At 48.8% G+C, this 24,407-nt stretch overlaps 2 protein-coding genes across 4 annotated transcripts; both read right to left on the bottom strand.

Annotated features, from left to right (window-relative positions):
• Nucleotides 1-269: 269 nt before the first annotated feature.
• Nucleotides 270-1,208, bottom strand: LOC146340963 (vomeronasal type-2 receptor 26-like). The gene has a single exon (XM_084807289.1). It carries the CDS (start codon nt 1,206-1,208, stop codon nt 270-272), a length of 939 nt encoding a protein of 312 aa, XP_084663415.1.
• A 579-nt stretch (nt 1,209-1,787) lies between these two features.
• LOC146340962 (vomeronasal type-2 receptor 26-like) lies at nt 1,788-17,027 on the bottom strand. Of its 3 annotated transcripts, none has more exons than XM_084804540.1 (5): nt 16,668-17,027; nt 8,611-8,899; nt 5,330-6,166; nt 4,442-4,651; nt 1,788-2,137 (listed from the first exon to the last, which is right to left on the bottom strand). In XM_084804540.1, the coding sequence occupies exons 2-5, from the start codon at nt 8,854-8,856 to the stop codon at nt 1,919-1,921; spliced, it is 1,512 nt and encodes a 503-aa protein (XP_084660666.1). In that variant the 5' UTR covers nt 8,857-8,899; nt 16,668-17,027; the 3' UTR covers nt 1,788-1,918. The 3 variants fall into 3 exon arrangements, with proteins under 3 accessions (XP_084660666.1, XP_084660667.1, XP_084660665.1); XM_084804541.1 differs by lacking the exon at nt 16,668-17,027 and adding an exon at nt 16,519-16,648; XM_084804539.1 differs by lacking the exon at nt 16,668-17,027 and adding an exon at nt 9,954-11,089.
• Between the last annotated feature and the right edge of the window lie 7,380 nt (nt 17,028-24,407).

The following is a 24,407-nucleotide window of genomic DNA, read 5'->3' as shown; positions in this document are numbered from 1 at the left end:
CTATAATCCATGATATGTAACACCAATTCCTGATAGCATCATGGCTTGTTTTTTTAAAGAAAATTATATGGTTGAAAGATATCTAGGAGCAATATAATGCCATACAGACAACCACTTCCAGTTGATTGGGAAAGAGCAAAAGCCCAGTGAGGAAAGGATCCCGTAGCTTAAGGAATAACTCAGCACTTTCAACAATGATATTGGCCTTCTTACACATGTACTTGACAGGAAACTAGAGTAGCAGGGCATGTTTCAAAGTGATAGACACCCTAAGTCCTTCTCCTGATTACATGATCTTTACAGTTGAGACTGGGCTTCAGCACTATAATGTAGCATTTGGGGAGGAAGATGCAAGCCAGGAGACCAGCCCCAGAGGCCAAGATGGAGAAGACCTCCACAGCTACCATGGACTTCCCCTTGGTGCTCAGGTAGGTGGGCACAAAGGAGACCCAAACACTGCAAAACACCAGCATGCTGAAGGTGATAAACTTGGCTTCGTTGAAGGTGTTAGGCAGTTTTCTGGCTAGGAAAGCCACCATGAAGCTGACGACAGCCAGGAAACCCATGTAACCCAGGACACTGTAAAACATAGTCACTGAGCCTTCATTACATTCGATGATGATTTCTCCAGCCAGGGAATGGAAGTCCAAGACTGGGAATGGGGGAGAGGTCACCAGCCAGAAAGCACAGATAATAGCTTGGGTGAGGGGACAGGCCAAGACAATGGAGTTTGGTAGTTGTCTCCCCAAGAGTTTTCTGGCCATGTTTCCTGGCTTGGTGGCCATGAAGGCCAGAACCACTGTCACAGTTTTTGCAAGCACAGAAGAAATGGCAACAGAGAAAACGATGCCAAAAGCAGTTTGACGTAGAAGACATGTGACCTTCGTGGGGCGACCAATGAACAGAAAGCAGCAGAAGAAACAGAGCAGGAGAGAAAGAAGGAAGACATAGGTGAGGTCTCGGTTGTTGGCTTTGACGATGGGTGTGTCACGGTGTAGAATGAAGGTGGCCAACACTACAGATGTAATCAGAGAGAGGAAAAGAGCCAGAGAAGCTAAAATGAACCCCAGTGTCTCCTGATAGGAAAGGAAGTGGGTCTTCTTGGGGAAACAGTGGTCTTGGTTGCTGTTTGGATGTTGATCTTCTGGGCATGGGACACAGTGATCTGCATCTGGAATGAGCAAAAGTATCTCAAACATGGCATACATGTTCTTTTTGTACAGACAGTGCAGGCCACAAAGAAGGAAACGGAAATGTCAGTTCGCTAGCTGACTGTCCATATAAACGTGCAGCCTCCCTTTTCGTATTTTCATTTTACGTTTCAACAACATATTGCATAAGAGCAGAGTCAGGAAGGGTACAGAACACTGCTTTTCACCTGTGTAGGATAGCCCACGCTAGCAGACCCATGTTCCATATTCTGCAAAAAGAAAAACCTGAAGTGTGTAACTAGAAATTGAAAACTGCTAAGGGTAAGAACATCACCACAGACTGTCACATGCAGTGCCTTCCGAATGGGCAAATAAATAAATAAATAAATAAGTGTATATGGCATTTGCTTCAGATGACGCACTTTCTTCAGAGGAGATGTGTTGGTGCAGAGGCTGGAAAATAGCTGACAGGAATCCATATAGATTAAACAAGTTTCCTTGAAATTGGGGTATCATGCTCCAATTGCTAGAACCACTAATCACCGCTTAGCTTCATGTCTAATGCCCAAACAACCGATATTGGAAACATGGTGTTTAAAACACTATATATGGATAGGTGAGCCAAGGCAAGTATTTAAGGATGTTATTATTCTTTATTACTTAAATAGAAGGTGTCTTCAGGAAATTGTGAATAGTTTGCAAAACAGCAAACCACCGAGTTATGCAATCCCCAATGGTGTTTTTTTTTTGGAGAAACTGTTCATAGGTTAAATGGCCATGTCTTCTCCTTGCCCATGATCTTCCCATGCTAACCCTGGTATGCTCTGCAATTGAACAAGGAACTCAATGCTTGAGCTACCTGTCCAGTTAGAAATCGTCCCTTCTGGGCAACGGTCACATCTGTAGCAGCAAACCGGCTTCCCCTCTGGAACTTTTCTCTGGTGCCCTGGAGAGCACCGTTCCACACACCTTGCAGAGGGAGGCACCTAAAAGGGGTGAAGGAAATAGTTGAGTTTTTACATGCAAGGGATGTTGCACCAAAATAGGACAGAGTCACTCAACTGAGTTTCCCAATACACAATGGATAGGATCACCAGTTTAGAAAGTCTGAATCTTTGCTGGATTTCTGCAGGTTCCTTAGAATCATCGTAATGGAAGCTGATGGAGATATACATGGTCATACAGATGCAAAAACATGAAGCTGCCTCCTACTGCATCAGACCCTTTCTCTGCTTCTCTAGGGATGCTGCAGAAATCCTCCACAGACCCCAGTGAGGGGTCCGCTACACCACTTGCGTCCCTGCTATTTGACGTGATAGGGTATGTAAATCTTACATAGCCTATGGTGTGAAAAAACAGGGACACAAACGGCGTATTTGTGTCCCAGCTCCAAAGTCCCTGCTGTGGCTTTGGAGCTGGCAGGTGGCCCCCCAGAGCCAATGCAGAGTGGGGCAGCCGGCGAGGATTCTGGCGGGGGAGGAACGGATTGATTACCCCCAGCAGCCTCCCCACAGACAGCAAGGTAAGGGATTCGTACATCCCTATACCTCACTCACTATTGACTGCACTGAGTGGAACTCACTCTCCAAACTTTAAGACCGGGGCCTTTTTCCAGCCATACCTGGAGATGCCAAGGACTCAGAGTCCTTGGCATCTCCAGATAGTTCCTTCTCACTGGATAAGAATAGTTTTCCAGATAGCAAAGATAGTTCCTTCTCACTGGACAAGGATTCCTTTCTGCACTCAATAGGCCTTTGGTCTCATCTAGAAAGTAGGGATGGCAGAGAATTCAGCCACGGATCACGGTGAGGCCGAATGCCAGTGCATTTGGCCTCCCAAACTCCGTGGCGGAATGGCCTGCCACCCCCCGCCCCCCCGTGGATCCCCCCTGGGACAAGACTCACCTGGGGCGGATCTTACGGGCAGCGGCAGCTGCGGCGGTGGCTTCGGGGGCGGTGGCTGCGGCGGCCGGTCTTCCGACTAGGGATGTACGAGAATTCTGCCATGGATCTCCGGGAGGCCAAATGCCAGCGCATTCGGCCCCTCGAAATCGGTGGCGGAATGGCCCGCCACTCCCCTGCCCCCCCGGGACGAGACTTACCTTGGGTGGATGTTCTTGGCGGCGGCGGCGGCGGCTGCGGCAGCAACTTCGGTGGTGGTTCGGCGGCTGTGGCGACTGGTCTTCCGACCGGCTGCTGCCGCCGCCATTTCCAGTTAAAAAAAAACAAGCCTGATAAGCTAGGTAAAGATTTACATAGCCTATCCCGGCTAGGTTTTTTTTAAAAAACGTGATAGACTATGTAAATTTTTACGTAGTCTATCACGGCTGACTGCAGGGATGCAAACGGAGGCAGCTACGGCCACCGCCATTTCCGTCCCTGCTAGCCAGCGGCCGGATGTCCGGCTGCTGGCGGAGCCGGCTGGCGGCGCCGCAGAATCGCTGTGGAGCACAGCCGGCCATCCAGGATTCCGGGGGGGGGGAGGAACGGAGTGCCTCCCCCCCGGCGAGGATTCCGGGGGGAGGGACGGAACACCTCCCCCCCAACCATAAACATAATTCGCGAAAGGTAAGTACCTTTCGTACATCCCTACTTCTGACATGCTGCCGCCGCCGCTGCCATTTCCACTCTTGTAAAAAAGAAAGAAAGAAAGAAAGAAAGAAAGAAAGAAAGAAAAAGACGTGATAGGCTACCTAAAGATTTACGTAGCCTATCATGACTAGGTTTAAAAGAAAAAAAACACGATGTGATGGGCTACGTAAATCTTTACGTAGCCTATCATGGCTGGGTGGGTTAAAACAAAAACAAAAACCGGGTACTCAAATGTAAATATTTATGTAGGCTAAAACGGGGAATCAAAAAGGGACGCAAATAGCGCACGCTACGTTATTTGCGTTCCCCTTTATTTTTGCCGTCATAGTCTACGTAAATATTTACGTAGATTAAGAGGGCAAAAATAAGGAACGCAAATGGTGGCAGCCGTAGCTGCCATTTGCGTACACGGGGTTTTTTTGTTTTTTTTTTACCGAGAGCCCTCCGCAGTTGGAAATCCGGCTGCAGACGGCTCTGGCCTGGCCAGGCCTGGCTGGCTGCTCTGCGGAGCTGCCGTGGAGCACAGCCAGCCACGAAGGATTCCAGGGGGGAGGAACGGAGCACCTGCCCTGCCACCATCACCATCATCCACGAACAGGTAAGTGACTTTCGTACATCCCTTTGAAAGACACATTCCGCTCTCAAGCCATAGAACTGCAACATTCTTTATGGCCCCCATGACATCCACTTCAGACCCACCTCTGTAACCCACACGATTGCATCAGCGTGAAAGGTGAAGTCCTGGTCAGGCGGAGCTTCCGGATCCACCTGTCCAACTTTGGTGTGAGCTAAAGATTCATTTGGGAAGAAAATCCAATTCACAATATCGTATCTCTCTCCCTTTTTAAAGAAAGAGACTTCATCTCCAGCACTGTTGTTAAACCGGACATTCCTCAAAGAGGCAAGAATCTGAAATTGAAGAGAGAATTATAAACAGGGTAATTGTGAGTGAGTTCTGGTGTCTTATGACATTCTGTGACTGCCATCAAGTTAGGAGACTGTTTTCTTGTCTTTACTCCATTGTTTTGATGAACACTGAAGGTGCATTCAGATGGCTTCATTGGGCAATTGCTCAAATATGCTTGCCCAGTGGTTTTCCTATTTTTCTTTGGTGTCTACTTGCTACAAGCCATGCTCCTATCTTTGTGTGTGTACCAGAAGTAGTAGAGTGGTGCCATCAAGGCGCACAACACCTGAGGTGTTCTCATGCTGCCTGGCAAGAATGAACATGGGGTAAGGAGGGGGAGCAGCTGCCTTTTTTTTGCTCCTGGGGATGAGGGGTGCGGAGAAGAATATTATGTATTTGGGGTTAGAGCTTGCTTGATTCTTCCTCTCAGTAGCTGCAGTTTTAAATACATGACTATCACAGAAGCACCATTGCTCTCCACTGCCTTTTACTCACTTCCTAGTGCTCTTTAAGGGAGCTGATGGGCATGGAAGAATATCTTTGTGGAATGTCTCTACTGGGATCTTTAGACTGGACCAACAGCCTTTCTCCTAGGTTCGCCATTTGCTTCCAGGATCAGACCACCGAGAAACCACCAAGGAAACTTTCATAAGATTGCCAGCTCTCGACAAGGACATTACCTGCCATGGCTGAAGATTCAGCAGCCTCTTGCCTCCGCCTCTCAATGCATGTTTGGATCCAGATGAAGACACAGCATGTAACGTGTGTGCAATGGAATAGACAGCATTGTAGATACTGTAGCTGTAACTGGACATGGACATTGCTAGGATACGGCTCTGCAGGTGCGGTACCTTCACCTCCCCAGTGCAGTTACTCCATCCCCATGGAGAGATTTCTCCTGATTTCAGAAAGTCACAGTTAAATGTGAGTCCCCACCATTTTTGAAGAAAGACATCTCCTTGTGGTCGGTGTGGATTTAAGGCCCAGAGGAAATGTGTGAATAATGGCACATCCTTCCTGTGGACTCTGAAGTGCAAAGCACCATGGAAGTCTTTGCCCTTGTATAAATTTTGTCCTTCCGCAGAAGTTTCCCAATGGGCTGTCAGGATCCAAACCTTCCTAAATGGGACTTTGGTCTTTTCTTCATGAATAGTCAAGAACGCTCTTAATATGAGTACAACGTTGGTGTCCCCAAAGACAATAATCACTTGGGGTTCAAACCAAGCACTAGGAATAGATCCAAGATATGCTTGTTGTACAAGGAGAGGGCTTGTTGGGTCGAACATGTCAGTGAAGGCCACACAGATGTCCTTCTGCTTGAGCATTGGTGTCAGTGTCTGGATGAAATTTTCACCTCTCTCCTGAGTCAAGGCAACCAGCCCAATCCAGTTCCAATGGAAATGCAGGAGTAGCCGGACAAGGCCCACATATTGAGCAATTTCGTTAGTATCAATCCGGAAGAAGGAAGGAAATTCTGTTTTTTCTCCCTGAGCAGGGTCAGCCAAACCATAACCGAGCTGAAAGATGATATTCTTGTTAGTCTACTGCAGTGAATTTTGTGCTCCTCTAAAGACTGACACATTTTTAATGGCTCTTAAAATCTTCCTTGGACTGCTACAGCCAGCTTCAGATGCATGAAGCGCTATCCAGAAGGAAGACATCCACTTGAAACATAGACATCTAATATGAAATGAAGCTCTCTTTAAGGTCCCCCCTACTGTGAATATCAACCCAAAAGTCAGGGCTGCCCTGGAGGTAACCTTGGCACAGTTTCTAGCCATTGTCCTGAAGAGGCCCATGTCACTATAATGAAGCAATAGGTCTCTTCGTAAGTGTGGTGGGGATTTAGGGTCCCTCCTTAAAAAGGATAGTTTGGTCATACAGTTCCATTTTGTGTCCAAATCCATTAGGACACAAGAAATGGAAAACGTGACATAATGGTAGTGGGTCTTAATCAGAAACCCGTATTTTCCTCTACTCGGAACAATTTTCGTTTTCATCCCAAAAAGTGTGGCTGAAACAGAAGCTCTTTTATATGGAAATGTGTCCCAATACATAACGCACTGACAAATTTAATATTGTTGTGGGTTCAGGTTCCCTCAATCACTGGAGGAATTAATGAAATGCATTAAGTGACTGCAGCAAAATCAAGAAGGAGTCTTGTGTCACCTTGTTCAAGAAGACACGTACAGAAGAAGAGCCATGCTGCATCACACCAAGGGTCCATCAAGCCCACCATTCTTTTCCCACAGTGGCCAACTAGCTGTCAACCGGGAAGCCTCCAGGAGGACAGAAGTGCAACAGCACCGTCCCACCCATGTTTCCCAGCAACCGGTCTACTTAGGCATACTGCCTCTGGTTCTGGACGTAGCACATAGGCATCAGGACTATGAGCCATTGAGAGCCTTTTCCTCCAGGAATTCATCTTACCCCCTTTTAAAGCCATCCAAGTTGGTGGCCATCACTACATGTTGTGGTAGCGAATTCCATAGTTTCACTAATCGCTCTGCGAAAAGGTCTTCCTTTTCTCTGTCCTGAGTCTCCAACCAACCAGCTTCATGGGTTGACCCCAGTTTCTAATATTTTGAGAGAGGCTGAAAAATAGCTCCCTATCCACATTCTCCACACCATGCATAATTTTGTACACCTCTATCGTGTCTCCCCTTACTCTCCTTTTTTCCAAGCTAAACAATCCCAGCTGTTGTATCCTTCCCTCATGGGGAACAGGGGGAGATGCTCCAATGCCTTGATCATCTTAGTTGCCCTTTTCTGCACTTTTCCCAGCTCTACAGTATCCTTTATTGGCAGTTTTATTCTCAATTCCTTGTCCAAATATGCCAAACATGGAGTTTGCCTTTTTCACAGCGGCCACACACTGGGCTGACACTTTCATCAAGCTGACCACCAGAACCCCAAAACCTTTTCCATATTCAGTCACCACCAGCTCAGATCCCATCAGGTTATACTTGAAGTTGGGCTCTTTTGTCCCAGTGTGCATCACTTTGCATTTGCCTACATTGAACCTCATTTGCCATTTGGTTGCCCATTCTCCCAGTTTGGAGAGATCATGCAGATGATGTCTAATGGGTCACTCTTGTCTACACGTCTATTGAAACTCTCAAAGAACTCTAAAAGGTTATTGAGACAGGACTTACCTTTGCAGCAGCCATGCTGATTCTTTTCCAGCAGGGCTTGTCCTATTAGAGTCTCGCTAATTTTATCTTTCATAATGCTTTCAACCAATTTACCCAGAATAAACCTTAAGCTAGCTGGCCTGAGATTTCCTGGATTGCCCCTGGATCCCATTTTAAAAATTGGTGTTACATTGGCCATCGTCCATTCCTCTGTTACAAAGGCTGATCTTAGGGACATGTCGCATACTTTGGCTAGAAAATGAGCCATTTCATATTTCAATTCTTTGAGAACTCTAGCATGGATACCATCTGGGCCTGGTGAATTTATTTGCTTTCAGTATATCCATAAGGTTGAGAACTTCATCTCTGGTCACCACTATTTGTCTCAGTTCATCAGACTCCATTCTTGACAACATCCGTTCAGGCACAGGTATCTGTCCTATATCTTCTGCAGTGAAGACAGATGAAAAGAATTCATGCAGCTTCTCTGCAATCTCCTTGTCCTCCTTTAGCAGGAGGTTTGTTTGGGAATCTTTAAGGTGTTGCAAGACTCGAGTTTTTTCTCCCCATCCAAAGCATTTTCTTATGTAACAGACCCAGTGCTGATTGGGACTAGTCAAACAATAGCCACCTGAGACTCCTGGCTACAACCGAGGTAATCACGGGGCAGGTTAGCCAAGGTCAGAAGGCCTCCTGCTCTTACCATCCACAATCAAGGCAACACACCCACTGCATGGGGGGAAAGGGCTTCAGAGACTGGCCTCTCCAGCTCAGAGTTCCTGAGGTCTGCAGATCCCCCACATCTCTCCCCAGATGAATCCCCTTACCTGTGGGATCTTGAAGATGCCCATTACAGAAGCAATCTCCCATGAGGATTTGGAATCGAGACCCCCAATAATGGAGAGCAGTTGATCATGTCTGTGACATTTATAATTAGGAAACATTCGCCCTGATGTGGAGAGCAGAGACAGACTGTTCAAGTGGATCCATCTTGCGATGTTGCTGTGGTCATAGATGCGAAAGCCAAGGGTGTGGTTGGGGAGGAGAATTGTGTCCTTGTGGATCTCCTTCATGGCGAACGCCAAGGCCAGGACTTGCTGGTAGTGCTTCAATATCCTGCAGAGATGGGAGTTATGACAGGAGGCGAGTGAAGATACAATATAGTATAAGGTGGGAGGGAGACATTTGTTGCTGCTCTGATTACCCAACTGTGAGTCTGAAATGTTTGCTCATCTACTTCAGCTCACCCAGAAATCAACCTTCCCACCCCTGACTTACATGACGTCTGCGGGGGGTGGAAGGGTGGCCATTTCTAGGTCATTATGAAACTCTTCACATGAAGCCCAAACATGGTTTTGCTCTGCCTTCCCTCCTTGCACCAAGCAGCCTCTAGGGGCAGGTCACCTGTTCTCCAGTTCACAAGGAAGCAGAGATATGATGGCCAGCCCTCCCCAGGTCACCCCCACCCTCAGCTCGATTCAGAAGAGAAGGAGACTACAAAGCCAGCTTCTGGCTCAAGACTCTGAAAATCATTTATTCCAAACTCAGATACAAGGAGGACACAAACCAGTGACTTCAGTGTTGGTGGAACAAAGTATGAGGTGTCCTCCCAACCTATTGGTTGAATGCACAAATCCCAGCTTCCAAGTTACCCTTCTCTGCGTTATACATACACACACCCCTTTCTGCATATTTCGCCTTGCAGCAGTAGATGCAACAGCAGAGCTTGGCTCCCCCAGTCTCTGGACATTATAGTTCCCAGGGTTTCTGTGTCACTACCATAGCCAGACAAGGAAAGAGGAATCGTGCTCCTGCTTAGAATGGGACCATACATAGCTCAGAGCCACAGAGCACAGGCTTTGTATCCTTTGCATGCAGGAGGTCCCAGGTTCAATGCCTGGCTTCTCCAGAAAAGGTAGGAAAGCTCCCTGACTGAAACCCTGGAGAGCCGCTGCTGCCAGCCAGTGCTGACGACTCCGGGCTGGATGGACCAAGGGTCTGACTCGGTATACTGCAGCTTCCTATGTTGCCATGCAGCTGGAGAAGAACCCCCAGGTCTCTGCTTCTCATTACAGGTTGACGCCAAATTAGGATCAGCCTGGAAGGAGGCCTCTAACCTGCAAGCAAAGCAGGCAAACATCTGTCCCAGATCCCTCTTGTGGACACTTACAAAGCAGAATTTCGGAGTTCTGGAGGTGCTAAACCACTAAAGTCCTGAGTCTCTTCATAATAATTCATGCCAACCGGCAAATTCCCTCCGACAAGGAGGTCTCCGGGGCTGTGATAGGCTTGCAGTTCCTTAGGCCTGGTCGAGAGGCAGGTGGTTCTCAGCATCCTCTGGGTGGCCAGAGGCACCATCCAGAGCAGCAGCAGCAGCAGCGAAATCATCAGCGGCACAGAGAGACCTTCCCTCCTAGGTCAGCGACCAGGCACAACCTGAAGAAGAGCTGAATATACAGGCCCTGGCAGGGGAATTTGAGCGTAGCCAGAAATGATCAGCCCTCAAGTCATCAGACACTGCCCCACCCCACATGGAAGGGCCCAGGACATATTTATATGAAGGATGTTTTCTCCTGGATTTTGTTGTTCTTGGTTGGGTGGGCGGAAATCCATGGGGGTTCATCAGAAATTACTGTCATTTCCACAATTCCAGACTGGCAAAATAGCCACAGCCCCACAGCACTGAGCTCCCTTTGCACAGTGGAAGGATGAGGGAAAAGTTTCAACTGCTTCTCTGTGGGGCAGACGGGCTCTGAAATTGGACTTGAGTTGTCAAGTTCTGGCCTTGGGCCTGTGTGGAGCTGAGGACCTAAATCCAAGATGGAGTCCGAGCTTGTGCCAAAGTTCATTAGCCCAGATAGGTGACTGGGGAAAGGGAGGAGCTGGGTGTGGCAGAGTCATGCTCAGTGATGCTTGGAGAAACCATAGTATGTGAGCTGTGTGTCTAAGCTTAAATGCATGTTTGTTTCTCTTGCAGGCCGGATGGAAGTTTCTCTGTTAGCTGAACAGTCCATCTGCTAGTTTCTTTTGACAGTGTATATATGATCATTCAGATAACATATTGCTGTCTCGGGATTGATCTTTTCCCTCCCTGTTAAAAGATTGTCAAGTTCATTACTCAAGTTTTCTTTTGTCTACTTCAGCTGCCTGTTCAAGTTACTGGCCCACAAGAAACAGCATGCAGCTAATTTGGAGCTCCATTTTCCATTTAAATCCTTGTAGCTATGGGGAAAATAGCCAGTAAAGAACCATCAAGGGAGTTTGTCAAGCAAAGCATACAGATATAGAGTACATTAGCGACAGACTCTGAGATGAGCCCCCTCCGGGCCAGGGGGAAGGAGAGACCGGAGAAGAGAGACTCTGAGGGAGGATTACTGAAGGCCAATGAAGTGCGCTAGTTCACATACAGAGGAGGCCTCAGCGCTGAGACACCGAAGGCCTAGCACTGCTCTTCCGCCTCTCCTTAATGGATCTCCCTCAGACGGAGCAGTGGGAAAATACTGGGGGGTTGCAAGATAAAGACAACGATGTCTGGACCTCCTGTAAAAATTCAGGGACTGAGGCAGTGTTGCACAAAATGCTAGTTTCGCCCCTTGAAGGCTGGTTCAATTTGCCCCAAAGGAGAGTCAACTGCAGGCTGGGTCCAACTCGATTTTATTGTTTGCAAACAGTTCGACAAAGGAGCTCACGCTCAAAAGCAGAGTCGACCCTGGGCAACCCCACTCTACAGTTTTATCACTTAGCCTGCATTCCTCAGCCAAAGTGTTACTTTTGATTGGTTGCCAGCGGTTTGCTTAGCAACCTTATCTTAGGGTTACTGTCTGCTCATTCCAGGCATGCGCAGCTCTTACAGTACTACGTGCTACTTAAGACACATACAATGGCTTTTAGGTTACATTTTTACTACAATTCCCCCCTCAAAAGGCTTTTCTCAAATTTATACTCTCTTTGGTCCAGCAGTGGACTACGCACTTAAAGGCGCAAACTATTATTGCTGTGGCATTGACGGTTTTCTCTAAACAGCAAGTGAGGCCTAGGATGCCTTTGTTCTAGCTACTAGAATGTTGACAACAAAAACACAGTGTTTTTGAACTTTTGGAACTCAGTTTTGTTCCGTTCATCAGGAACCCTTGAAATGAGAGCGCCCTCTTTCTGTAGAGCTACTTGAGTCCTTTCAGGGGTTCATTATTCCAACGGTGACCTTCAGGTGGGTCAGCTTCCGGTGCGACCCTCTCTGGTGCAGGTGATGCCTTTATTCAGTGTGATGAATCCACTTTTTCCCTTTAGCGACTTTTATAGCAATGGGAGTGGTAAGTAGGATCTGAAACAGACCCTTCTGCTTCTTGGTAGGTGGTTCACCTTTCTAGGACTGGATTAGCACCCAATCGCTGGGATTGAGATTATGCACTGGAGCATCTAAAGGCCAGGATTGGTGCGGTGTCGCAAACCTGTGAAAACAAAACAGACTGCAAAGCAGTAACATAACCTTGAATCTTAAAACTCTTACTTCTAAATTCACATGTAAGCTATCAGCCATAGGTAATATCCAAGGTGGGCGCTTATAGAACGTTTAAAGAGTGTCAATTTAATACTTCCCTTGGGGGTGTACCGTACTCGAGTCAAGGTGATTGGCAAGGCCTGTGGCCTTTCAACTTAATCTTTAAACAAATTCTAGTGAGCATTGTTTTTAAGGCGCGGTTCATCTTCTCAACTTGACTTGTGGATTGAGGTTTCCAAGGGGGGTGTAGCTTCTAGTTAATTTCTTATGCCTGGGCCACTACTTGCGTCACTTGTCCAACAAAATGGGGCCCCTGATTTGATTCACTCTCTTTAGGTAACAAGAGCCTAGGGATTATTTTTTAATAGGATCTTGGCTACTGTCTGTGCAGTGCAGTCAGTTGGTTTTATCATTACTAGCAGGTACCGATAGCCATGAGTCTGGGGCAACTCTGAAAAGTCAATTTGAAATCTCTGAAAAGGATAGTAAGCGCATGGGCGATTTCTCATTTGAGCTGGGGGCTCAAACATTTTTGAATTGTTTTTGAGGCACAAAGGGCAGTCAGCCACTGTTCTCAGGTCTTGGTCTAACCTGAAGGAGGTGCTATCTGCCTCGGGCGCACCCAAAATCGGGGTGTTAAAGGGGGATGATCCCTTTATTAGCTAACCATAACTTTTGAACTTCTCAATGAGCGGCTTCAAGCCTGCACAGGTGGCTTTCTTCAGAGGATACTGCCTCACGCACACAGGGCTCCCCCTTTTTAAAAGAAGATTTTAACTGGTGTTATGCATTTGCTCGGGCAGGGGTTCTGTCTGCCCACACACATGGATCAACATTCTCTAAAATCTGAGTCCCTTTGGCCTCTGACACAATCTTGACTGCTTGAAGGGCCATCTGATAATTTGAGCCCTGCATTATTGGCAGCTGTACTACAATCTGATTATCACGGAAGAAGATTTTAGCTTGCAGTTTTGTTAACAAGTGCTGCTCCAAGAGGGCAACCAGGTGTGCAGATGAAACTACAAAGGCATGTTCCAGTATGTTATTTCCAGTCTTCGTGAGGAGGGGCTTACACATGGGCAATTTAGTGTTTTGGTTTTTTTCTCTGTAATTCCTTTTACAGTTACATGCTTTCCACTTTCTCTCACCGGGGGGGCTTCACAGGGATCATAGAAAATGTGGCTCCAGTATCTACTAGGGCCTCACAGTCCCTGCCACCAACCCTTACTTTTACCTTGGGATTCTCCCGAGCGTTTGTTCGTAGGGTGGTGGCCTTTCAGCTAGACTCCCCCCCAGCCCCGGAGGACCCTGCCCACGTTTGGCAGCCTTCAGGGTGAGTCTCTTTTCTCTTCTCTTTTAACTATGGACAATCTTTCTTCCAATGTCTCTTCTCTCGGCAATACGCACATTTATTGAGCCCCGGTCAGCCCTTTCCTTTTCGCCCCCCCCCCACTCTGGTCACTTCTGTGCTCTCAAGCTGTGGTTTATATCTCCGCCCATGGTGGCTGCCAGCATTGCCTTTTCCTTTTTCCAGGAATGGCACTCTTTTCATGTGCTCTCATGTGCACCATAGCTCTACAAACTTCATGATCTGGGGTCTGATAAGGCTAAAGCAGGCGATGATATTAAGGCTTGCTTCAATTGAAGAAAAGCCTTTTTTATTTTAATTGTCCACTTCTAGTGGGTAATATTTTTGTTAAAGCTCCATATGGGGTCTTCGCCCCTTTTTATGGCTACTATAGCCTCCCTCTTGTAACAGGCACACTTATCTTTTGGCTTGCCTGTTCTGCAGATCATGTTTCAAATTCTCTGTGCCATGCACCAGTTTTAACTCTTTGTCTTCTCTGCAAGTTAGGCTGTTTGCCATTGCTTCGACAGAGACTCACTTGCTTAGATCTTCTTACTAATCTCAACGACACACATTTGGGATAAGCTTTCTTTCTTTTTTGAAGCCTTTTTGTCTGCTACTTTCTTCTGCCTTCTTTTATACCTTTTTCATATCATTAAAATCCAACACCATGACTGGAAAACATTTGTTTTGTATAGTAGGGCATGGTGGAGCAGATCTAACCATTATACTGCTCCTCTGACTGCATGGTCAGGGCCCATCAAAATTAAGGGAAGGGCGTTCTCATACATGCAAAGAGTTCCAAGCCACCATTTTTGCATCGGCAACTCCATACTGCATGAGTTTTGGCAGAGTGTCAGGTTTGCCTCTGAGCAAATGGAACGTCAGAACAGTTCAGATTTTGAGAAAGAGCTGGAACACATGGGGCAGGAGCTTTCTTAGGCTTCAGAAACACAGCTGGCCTTAGAAGTATCACGGGAGAGTGGGGGACTCTTTCTCTCTCACCTCTTAAGTTAAGAGAATTTGCTGCCCCCCTTTTTGAAGGGAAACTAACTTTCGTAGTTTCTCTTTGAACTTTTTGAAGGCTGTTTCCTTTGTAGTATGTGAATTTCTAGAAATTTGTATCTGTATGCTTCATTAGGGTAAATGAAATCAAAGCCTTGGAAATCATAGAATCATAGAATAGTAGGGTTGGAAGGGGCTTACAAGGCCATCGAGTCCAACCCCCTGCTCAGTGCAGGAATCTAAATCAGAGCATCCCTGACAGATGGCTGTCCAGCCTTGTCTTGAATGCCTCCAGTGTGGGAGAGCCCACCATCTCCCTAGGTAATGGGTTCCATTGTCATATTGCTCTAACAGTTAGGACGTTTCTCCTGATGTTCAACCGGAATCCAGCTTCCTGTCACTTGAGCCTATTATTCCGTGTCCTGCACTCTGGAATGATCGAGAAGAGATCCTGGCCTTCCTCTCTGGGACAACCTTTCAAGTACTTGAAGAGTGCTATCAGATCTCCTCTCAGTCTTCTCTTCTCAAGGCTAATTATACCCAGTTCTTTCAGTCAAATGCAGCTTTTTATCTGAGTGTTGAAATCACAAATCAAACTGTATACTGAGCTGATCACAAAGAAACACACAATCTACAAGAACGGGAGTTTAAGGCTATGACAAGCCTCACAGTACTTTTTATGGCAAGTCTTTAACTGTCCAAAGTTCCAGTCCATGTGCAGAGTGCCTCTAACAAAGAAGGCTTTGGGCCATAAAGAAGGGATGTTTTTAACAAAAGCTCTGTGTCTCTTCATCAGTTCAAATGGGGAAGGTGTAACCTTACACCTCTTCTAGATTCCTGGACAGACAAGAACAGAGCAGTGCTGCTCAGCTTTTCAGCTGTGATGCTTTTCTTGTTTGTTTGTTTTTTGCAAATCTCACTCTTTTGTCAGGTCCTCACAGACACCTTCCAGCCTCACTGCTTGCTAAGGCTAAACCAGCCACGGCGAAGGGGGGTTAGGCAAGTCCCCCTTGGCTCTGCTCTGAGCAGGCTGACAGAGATAAGCTTACACAGACCCTAATATTTTAAGAAGTTGCTCTGTCTTTGTTTCTTGATCTTGCCACAGTCTTTAAGACGTCAAACAAATCTCTTTCTTCAGAAGTTGCAACTTTTTCAACTGCTTTTGCTTCTTCTATCAGACTTGGATATGGTGGCAGACAAACTGTCTCTAGAGGGCCCCCACCCTCCCCCAACAACCTCTCCTCCCAACCTAACAGACCGAATAAGATGCGGGGGGGGGGAGCTCAGGGCACCTTGGGCAGGGTCTCCCAGTCTTCAAGCTCCTTCTGTGGGGCTTGAATCAGGGAGAACAGGGGCTTTGGGCTTCACCTCGGAGCATACCATCATGACTTTACAATATTGAACTTTATATTCAACCTTTTCTCGCCTTCAGTGGATTTTGGTTGGCACTCATCTAAATGCTGACTTTCCCTGAGGCAAATTTATCTCTTACTACTTGATTCAGACACCACCCGGGGTCTCTTGCCCCTGCGGTCCTTTGCCAGTAACACATTTACACATTTACACTTCTGTAACTAAGGGGATTCTTTCCGCACCAATTCAACCAATCATCAATATAGGCGAATTGATCCCATTGCCCATTATTCACCACATTTTTATATACAGCATTTACAAGATTTACGCCAAAGGATCCTATGTCTGGCCAACTAATTCCAAATGCTGGCCATTCCAATTGACAGAGTGTAACCAGCTTGCCTTTCGACATCTTAGTACACGGAGTCTGACAAACCTCAGACGCTTGACTTTGCTAAAGTTCTTTAGCATGCATCCCAAGGGAGTGGCAGAGCTTTCTGAACGGGAGCTACCCGCCTCCATTGTGCCTACCTCTATTTGAAACCATACACGGAGCCTGACAAACCTCCGACACTGACACGGCGTCTGACAAACCTCAGACGTTTACACAGAGTCTGACAAACCTCAGATGCTCCGAAGGCAACTCAAACAGGAAGACAGAAGGGAAATCAAGTACTTACTCCGCCCAGCACCCTAGTGCCGTCTCTTCAGACCCGTTCAGCCTGGTTGACTCAATCAATGGAGTCCACGCCTTTAACCTCCTGGGTGTCCCGACCCCCGTTCTCTGGTGCCGTGGCAGACCTCAAAGGCGGTCCGGCACGCCCCACAGGCACCTTTGCTGGTTCTGTCGTTTGACCCCAGGGTGGCCCAAGGGACTCCTGACTGCTCGTCAATTTGTTGCACAAAATGCTAGTTTCACCCCCTGGGGGCTAGTCCAATTTGCCCCAAAGAGGAGAGTCAACTTCAGGCTGGGTCCAACTTGATTTTATTGTTTGCAAACAGTTCGACAAAGGAGCTCACGCTCAAAAGCAGAGTCGACCCTGGGCGACCCCCGCGCTACAGTTTTATCACCTCAGCTTGCATTCCTTAGCCAGCGTGTCACTTTGATTGGTTGCTAGCAGTTTGCTTGGCAACCTTATCTTAGGGTTACTGTCCACTCATTCCAGGCATGCGCAGCTCTTACAATACTACGTGCTGCTTAAGACACATACAATGGCTTTTAGGTTACATTTTTACTACACCCCGGCTGGAGGTTATGGATCGGGGTGTCCAACGGCAGGCTCTGGAATGGTGGAGCAGACCTGTGAAGGGATGACAAAACAGACTGCAAGGCAATAACATGTTCCCTAATTTCAGTTTTTCCTAAATCGACAGTGACTTGTTCCCTCCAACCTGCTGGCAAAACCCTGGGAGGCATTCCAAACATTAATTCAAAAGGCGACAATTTTATCCCTCTACGTGGAATGCTACAAATGCAAGTTAAAGCCAGTGGGAGTGCCTGGGGCCACTTTAAGTGAGGCTCAGTGCAAATTTTTGTTATCATTGCCTTTAACGTCCTATTCATGTGCTCCACCTGACCTGAACTCTGAGGCCTCCATGGGGTATGGAGTCTCCATTCAATGCCTAAAGCTTTGGATATTTCTTGCACTATCTTTCCCACGAAGTGGCTCCCCTGATCTGATTCAATAGACTCAGGCAGCAGGAAACGGTGTATCAGTTTCTGGAGTAGGAAGCATGCCACTGTTGATGCTGTAGCTGTCCTTGTAGGGTAGGCCTCTACCCAGCCCGTTAGTTGGTCCACCAGTACTAGGGATGTACGAAAGTCACTTACCTTTAACGAAATTTGATTCACGGTGGGGGGGAGGTGCTCCATCCCTCCCCCCCGAAATTCTGGCCGGGGGGGGAGGTGCTCCATCCTTCCACCCCCGAATCCTGGCCGGATGGACCGCCAATGGTGGTGGCTGTAGCCGCTGCCGTTTGCGTCCCTGCAGTCAGCCGTGATAGGATACGAAAATGTTTATGCAGCCTATCACGGCTGAGTAAAAAAAAAAAAAGCGCGTACGCAAATGGCGGTGGACTACGTAGACTACGGCGAAAATAAGGGGAACGTAAATAGCGTAATGTCTACGCTATTTGCATTCCCCTTATTTTCGCTGTAGTCTACGTAAATGTTTACGTAGACTAGACGTGCCAAAATAAGGAACGCAAATGGCGGCGCCCATGGGCGCCGCCATTTCCATAAACGCTTTTTTTTTTTACTCAGCCGTGATAGGCTACATAAACATTTACATAGCCTATCACGGTATTTTTTAAAAATCTAGCTGTGATAGGCTACGTAAATCTTTACGTAGCCTATCACGTTTTATTGTTGTTGTTTTTTTTACTGGAAATGGCGGCAGCAGCAGATGGTCGGAAGACCGGCCTCCGCAGTCGCTACCGCCAAACCGCTGCCGAACCGCCACCGGAGCTGCCACCGCCAGGAGGATTCGCCCAAGGTAAGTTCCATCCCAGGGGGGGCAGACCATTTCGCCACCAATTTCAGGGGGCCGAATGCGCTGGCATTCGGCCTCCCTGAGATTTGTGGTGAAATTCTCTGACATCCCTAGTACCAATAAATATCGGTGTCGGCCTGACCTCGGAAGTTCTGCGAAGTCAATCTGCCAGGCCTGTCCAGGATAATACGCCCACTGTCGTCCTCCCATTGGCAGTGGCGCTCGGGCCCCTTTTGGATTTACCTTCTGGCAGGTGGGGCATCTTGCTGCGACTCATTGGGCTTCTACATACAGTGCTGGTGCTACAACCTGCCGAACTAGTAAGTCTCCCATTGCGGTGCCTCCCATGTGGGTCTTCGCATGAAGTTGTTTTACTACTTCTTCTGTCAGCCATCGGGGTAGCATGACTTTTCCACCTGGGACTATCCCTCACCCTTGGGGTTTTTTTGTGGCTTTATTTTCTTTGGCAGCTTTGTCATCAGCCTGGGTATATTTTGCTTTGTAATCTTCCAGGCGGAGGGATATCTCATGGGCTGGGCCTTGAAACACTGCTTCTCCTCCCATCTGCACTGCTTCTTTGGCTGCCATGTTGGCCTTCGCATTTCCCCTTCTCTGGCGCTCATCTGTGGCTTTGCCATGCGCTTTTACGTGCACCACGGCTACCTCCTTTGGCAGTTGGAGAGCTTCCAGTAGTGCCACAATCTGTGACCCATTTGCAAACTTCTGTCCAGAGGCCATGATGAATCCACGTTCTTTCCACAGTAGTCCATGGGCATGTACAGTGGCAAAGGCATAGCGTGAGTCTGTAAAGATGTTCACTCTTTTATTCTTCCCCAATTCTAGCACGCGTGTCAAGGCAGTGAGCTCTGCTGCTTGCGCTGACCAACTTGCAGGGAGTTTCTCTTTCCATATAGTCTCAGTCAGCGTTACCATGGTGCATCCTGTATGTCGTGTGCCATGGATTACATTGCTTGAGCCATCTATGAAGAATTCTTCTTCTGGATTTTCAAGCGGGTCATCTGTCAAGTCAGGTCGAATCAATACTACCTGAGTTAACACTTCTAGACAATCATGACCTGGGGGTCCTGGTTCTGGCAGAAGGATGGCTGGATTTAGGACAGTGGTATGTTTATAGGTGAGGCCTGGATTAGACGACAAAAAGATCTCATATCTAGATTGCCTGGAAGGGTTTAAGAACTTTCCTCCCTCTGCTCCGAGGATCTGGGGCACTCCATGTGGGCCATGTATCTCCATGTTGGCTCCCATGACAATCTTTTGAGCCTCCTCTACAAGGGTGGTGGTGGCCGCAACAGCTCTCAGGAAAGCTGGCCATCCTTTTGCTACAGGGTCCAGGACCTTGGAGTAGTGGTCCACAGGCCTCCATGTCGAGCCCACTGGTTGAGTTAAGACTCCTGAGGCAACTCCCTTGTTCTCATGCACGTACAGTCTATAGGGCTTGTGCCCATTGGGAATCATGAGCGCTGGAGGCTGCGAGAGGGCAGTTTTCAATAGTTCAAATGCATGCTGGTTTTCTTTGGTCCATTTCCAACTTGCGAGGCCCTCTTTGGTAAGAGACTCATATAGGGGCTTAGCCTCTCCTGCATAATCAGGGATCCACATTCTGCAAAACCCCACTAGACCCAGAAAGGCTCGTAGCTCCTTTGGGCTTTTAGGAGCACGCATATTCTGTATAGCTTGAATTCGATCCTTGCTTAGGGCTCTTGGTCCCATTTCAGTCTCATAGCCTAAGAAGAAGACTTTTGGCTGGCATATTTGTAGGGATGGACGAAAGTCCCTTACCTAGTCCCGCAGCTTGCTTCGTGGTGGGGGGGAGGCGCTCCGTCCCTCCCCCTGAAATTCTGGGGGGGGAGGCGCCCCATCCCTCCCCGCCGAAATTCTGGCCGGGGGGGAGGCGCCCTGTCCCTCCAGCTGTGAATCCTCCTGGCCGGCCGGGACGCAAATGGCGGCGGCCGTAGCCGCCGCCGTTTGCGTCCCTGCAGTCAGCCGTGATAGGCTACGTAAACATTTACGTAGCCTATCACGGTGTTTTTTGAAAATCTAGCCGTGATAGGCTATGTAAATCTTTATGTAGACTATCACGTTTGTGGGTGTGTTTTTTTTTTACTTGGAAATGGCGGCGTCGGCAGCCGGTCGGAAGACCGGCCGCCACCGCCACTGCCGCCACACCGCCACCGGGAGCCGCCGCTGCAAGGGACATTCGCGCAAGGTAGGTCCCATCCCGGGGGTGGCGAGGGGGTGGCGGAGAATTTCACCGCCAATTTCAGGGGGCCGAATGCATTGGCATTTGGCCTCCCTGAGACTCGGGGAGAAATTCTCCGCCATCCCTAAGGCTACGTAAGGATTTACGTAGCCTATCACAGCTGACTGCAGGGATGCAAACGGCGGCAGCTACGGCCGCCGCCATTTGCGTCCTGGCCGGCCAGGAGGATTTGCGGCTGAAGGGACAGGGCACCTCCCCCCCGGCCAGAATTTCGGTGGGGAGGGATGGGGTGCCTCCCCCCCGCCAAGAATTTTGGGGGGAGGAACGGAGCGCCTCCCCCCCACCACGAAGTAAGCTGCAGGACCAGGTAAGGGGCTTTCGTCCATCCCTATAACTGGATTTATGATATTCTGCTTAGTTATGCTAATGTTGTGTTTATTACGGAAAAGGTGGCTCCAGTATCTACCAGAGCCTCATAGTCTCTGCCACCTACCCTTATCTTTACCATGGGATTTTCCTGAGCATTTACTCGTAGGGTGGTGGCTTTAGATCCCGGTCCCCTTCAGCTACATTCCTCAGAGGAGTCTGCCCTCAATTGGCGTCCCTCCCCCTGGCTCTTCTCTTTCTGCCTTTTCAACGGGCAGTCTTTTTTCCAGTGTCCCTTCTCTCAGCAATACACACACCCGTCAAACCTAGGGTGGCTCTTTCCCTTCTTCTGCCCCCCCTCTGGTCTCTGCTGAGGCTCTATGCGTCCTGCGCTGCCACCCAAGGTGGCTGCTACCATCGCCAACTGCTTTTTGCTGCACTTTGTCTCCCTTTTTTCTGCTACTTGCTCTTGATTGCCATACCCTTTATATGCAATCTCTACCAGCTCGGAGAGTGGCTTGCCCACGGCTCCTTCAGCTTTCTGTAGTTTCTTCCTTATATCTGGTGTTGTCTGCCCTATGAACATCGTATTTACAATATGCTGGTTTTCTGGAGCCTCAGGGTCTAGGTCACTAAACTTCCTAAATGCATCAAACAACCGTCCTAGGAACACAGAGGGATTTTCATCCTTCTCTTGGCAGACTTCATACAGCTTGGAAAAGTTAGTCACATGTGGCACAGCCTTCCCCAACACCTCCACTATTATTCCCAAATACTCCTGACTTCGCTGTCGGTCTCTGGGGTCATTGGGACGCCACTCGGGGGCTACTTGGGGGCATAATTCACGGGGGTCCCTAGTAGTTCCCGCTACTCGCTCTTCGGCTATCCTATCAGCTGTGCCTTGCACTAGGCATCTTTCCTCGGATGTTAGCAGGGTTTGCAACATCATCTGCACGTCTGCCCATGTGGGTCAATGTGTCTGCTCCACAGATCAAAATAAATTTTGCATCTTATCAGGATCTTCCCTAAAGGAAGGATTTTGATTCTTCCAATTGAACAAATCAGCAGTGCTGAAGGGTACATACACAAATGCAGTCTGCCCTTGCCCCGTCATCACCTCTCGCATCGGGCACCTGTCTTGGGACTTGGTCAGAGGAGGAGTCGGCAGGGCACGAGGGAGTCACGTTGTATTCTTCATTATAGGACAGCAGCTGAGAGAGACTCTGCGGTGAGGACCCGGTTGGCCGGGGTTGTGGGGTTGTGGGTACCATTGGGGTGCTGCCTACTGCAGGCTGAGGTGGAACTGTGTGACCACAATCCTGCCCCCTCAAGCCTTGTGCTAAATCTATTTCATCATCTCCCTCTAAGATTGACCTCCCCTTCCCTCTTTTCTCTCTCTGAGGGTCTGCAGCCAGCATTTGTTTACACATCTCTCCTTTACATTGTTTCACCCAGGAGGGGTTGCTCAAAGCACAACTCAACCATGAGTCTATGTAGGGATACTGATCCCAGTGTCCATCATTTACAACAGTATCGTGCACTTTTCTAATTGTGGCCTCATTAAAGGAGCCAATATCTGGCCAGTTGACTCCAAATGATGGCCATTCCAATTGACAGAATGTAACCAGCTTGCCTTTCGACATCTTAGTGCCATAATTATCTTTGGATTTACTAAAGTTCTTTAGCATGCATCCCAAGGGAGTGGCAACCAGCTTGCCTTTCGACATCTTAGTACCATAATTATCTTTGGATTTACTAAAGTTCTTTAGCATGCATCCCAAGGGAGTGGCAGAGCTTTCTAAATGGGAGCTACCCGCCCCCATTTTGCCTACCTCTATTCGAAACCGTACACGGAGCCTGACAAACCTCAGACGCTCCGAAGGCAACTCAAACAGAAAGACACAAGGGAAACCAAATACTTACTCCACCCAGCACCCTGGCGCCGTCCCTTCGGACCCATTCGGCCTGGTTGACTCAGTCAATGGAGTCTGCGCCTTTAACCTCCCAGGTGTCTCGACCCCCGTTCTCTGGTGCCATGGCAGATCTCAAAGGTGGTCCGGCACGCCCCACAGGCACCTTCGCCGGTCCTGTCATTTGACCACGGGGTGGTCCGAGGGGGGACTCCTGACTGCTCGCCAGATTGTTGCACAAAATGCTAGTTTCGCCCCCTGGAGGCTAGTCCAATTTGCCCCAAAGAGGAGAGTCAACTTCAGGCTGGGTCCAACTCGATTTTATTGTTTGCAAACAGTTCGACAAAGGAGCTCACGCTCAAAAACAGAGTTGACCCTGGGTAACCCCCGCGCTACAGTTTTATCACTTAGGTTGCATTCCTCAGCCAGCGTGTTACTTTTGATTGGTTGCCAGCGGTTTGCCTACCAACCTTATCTTAGGGTTACTGTCCACTCATTCCAGGCATGCGCAGCTCTTACAATGCTATGCCTGCTTAAGCCACATACAATGGCATTAGGTTACATCTTTTTACCACACACGTGCGGGAATGAGGTGGTCTACAGGGCAGTTGTGAGGGGGCTCTCGCAGGCGGGGTTCTCTCGCACTGCCCTGCAGGTCTGCACAAAGTTTGAGGCCTTGAAGGCCCATTTTTTCGAGGCCCTGGAGCAGCACTCAAGGCCGCCTCCTCCTGCAGCGGAGCCGCCTACTATAGGGAGCTGCATGCGCCATGGGTGCGTGCTGGGCAGCCAAGCCCCGCTGACAGGCGCAGTGCGGGTCAGCCATGGGGTGTTTCCGCAACTGCGTTTTTGGGGCTGCACCTATGGAATGTGTTGCAGGTGGGTGTCCCGGAAGGAGCAGGTCGTGGTCATCCCAGGAGTCGGGTTGGTGATGAGCCCAGGCAGGGCAATGATGGCCTGGGTTAAGCCGTGGGGCTGACTCTAGCCAAGCACGGTGATGTAAAAAGCCACTTGCCCACGTTTGACACAGTGGCACCCCTGGCCTGTGCAGACCCGGCGGCGCACCCCACTCTGCCACAGCCCGGATGGAAGCCTCCACTGTTCTGTCCCCACTGGGGGGGGCTCTGCCCGGGTACACCAGGCCAAGGAGGGGCAATGGGGAGTGGGAGCCAAGCTGCCCCTGCAGCAGCCAGCGCGGGGCAGGTCGCAGCCACCAGAAAGCCGGCAGGTAAGCCTGACAAGAGCGCCAGTGAATCTCTTCCTGGCATGGCCTTGTACAGGGGACCCCACTCCTGGAGCAGTCCCCAGCCACCAATGCCACACAGACAGTGGAATTCATGTGGGGGAACACCCAGCTGCCCAGGAGTAGCCCTTTGCCGTACACCACGGAAATGAGTGTAAAAGGAGTGTAAAACGCTGTCTCCGCACTCCGCT

Source organism: Heloderma suspectum, chromosome 6, assembly GCF_057233095.1.
Source record: "Heloderma suspectum isolate Gila_16-S chromosome 6, 16-S_ref, whole genome shotgun sequence".
Classification (NCBI taxonomy): domain Eukaryota; kingdom Metazoa; phylum Chordata; class Lepidosauria; order Squamata; family Helodermatidae; genus Heloderma; species Heloderma suspectum.
The sequence above is the reverse complement of the archived record's forward strand: the minus strand, read 5'-3'. Positions and strand labels throughout refer to the sequence as shown.

Coding starts and splice junctions, on each gene's coding strand:
- LOC146340962 (XM_084804539.1), bottom strand. CDS start 10,171: ATGATTTCGCTGCTGCTGCTGCTGCTCTGGATGGTGCCTCTGGCCACC. Junction 8,900..9,953: donor GAACTCCGAAATTCTGCTTT/GTAAGTGTCCAC, acceptor CCATCTCTGCAG/GATATTGAAGCACTACCAGC. Junction 4,652..5,329: donor TGAATCTTCAGCCATGGCAG/GTAATGTCCTTG, acceptor CTTCAATTTCAG/ATTCTTGCCTCTTTGAGGAA.
- LOC146340963 (XM_084807289.1), bottom strand. CDS start 1,208: ATGTATGCCATGTTTGAGATACTTTTGCTCATTCCAGATGCAGATCAC.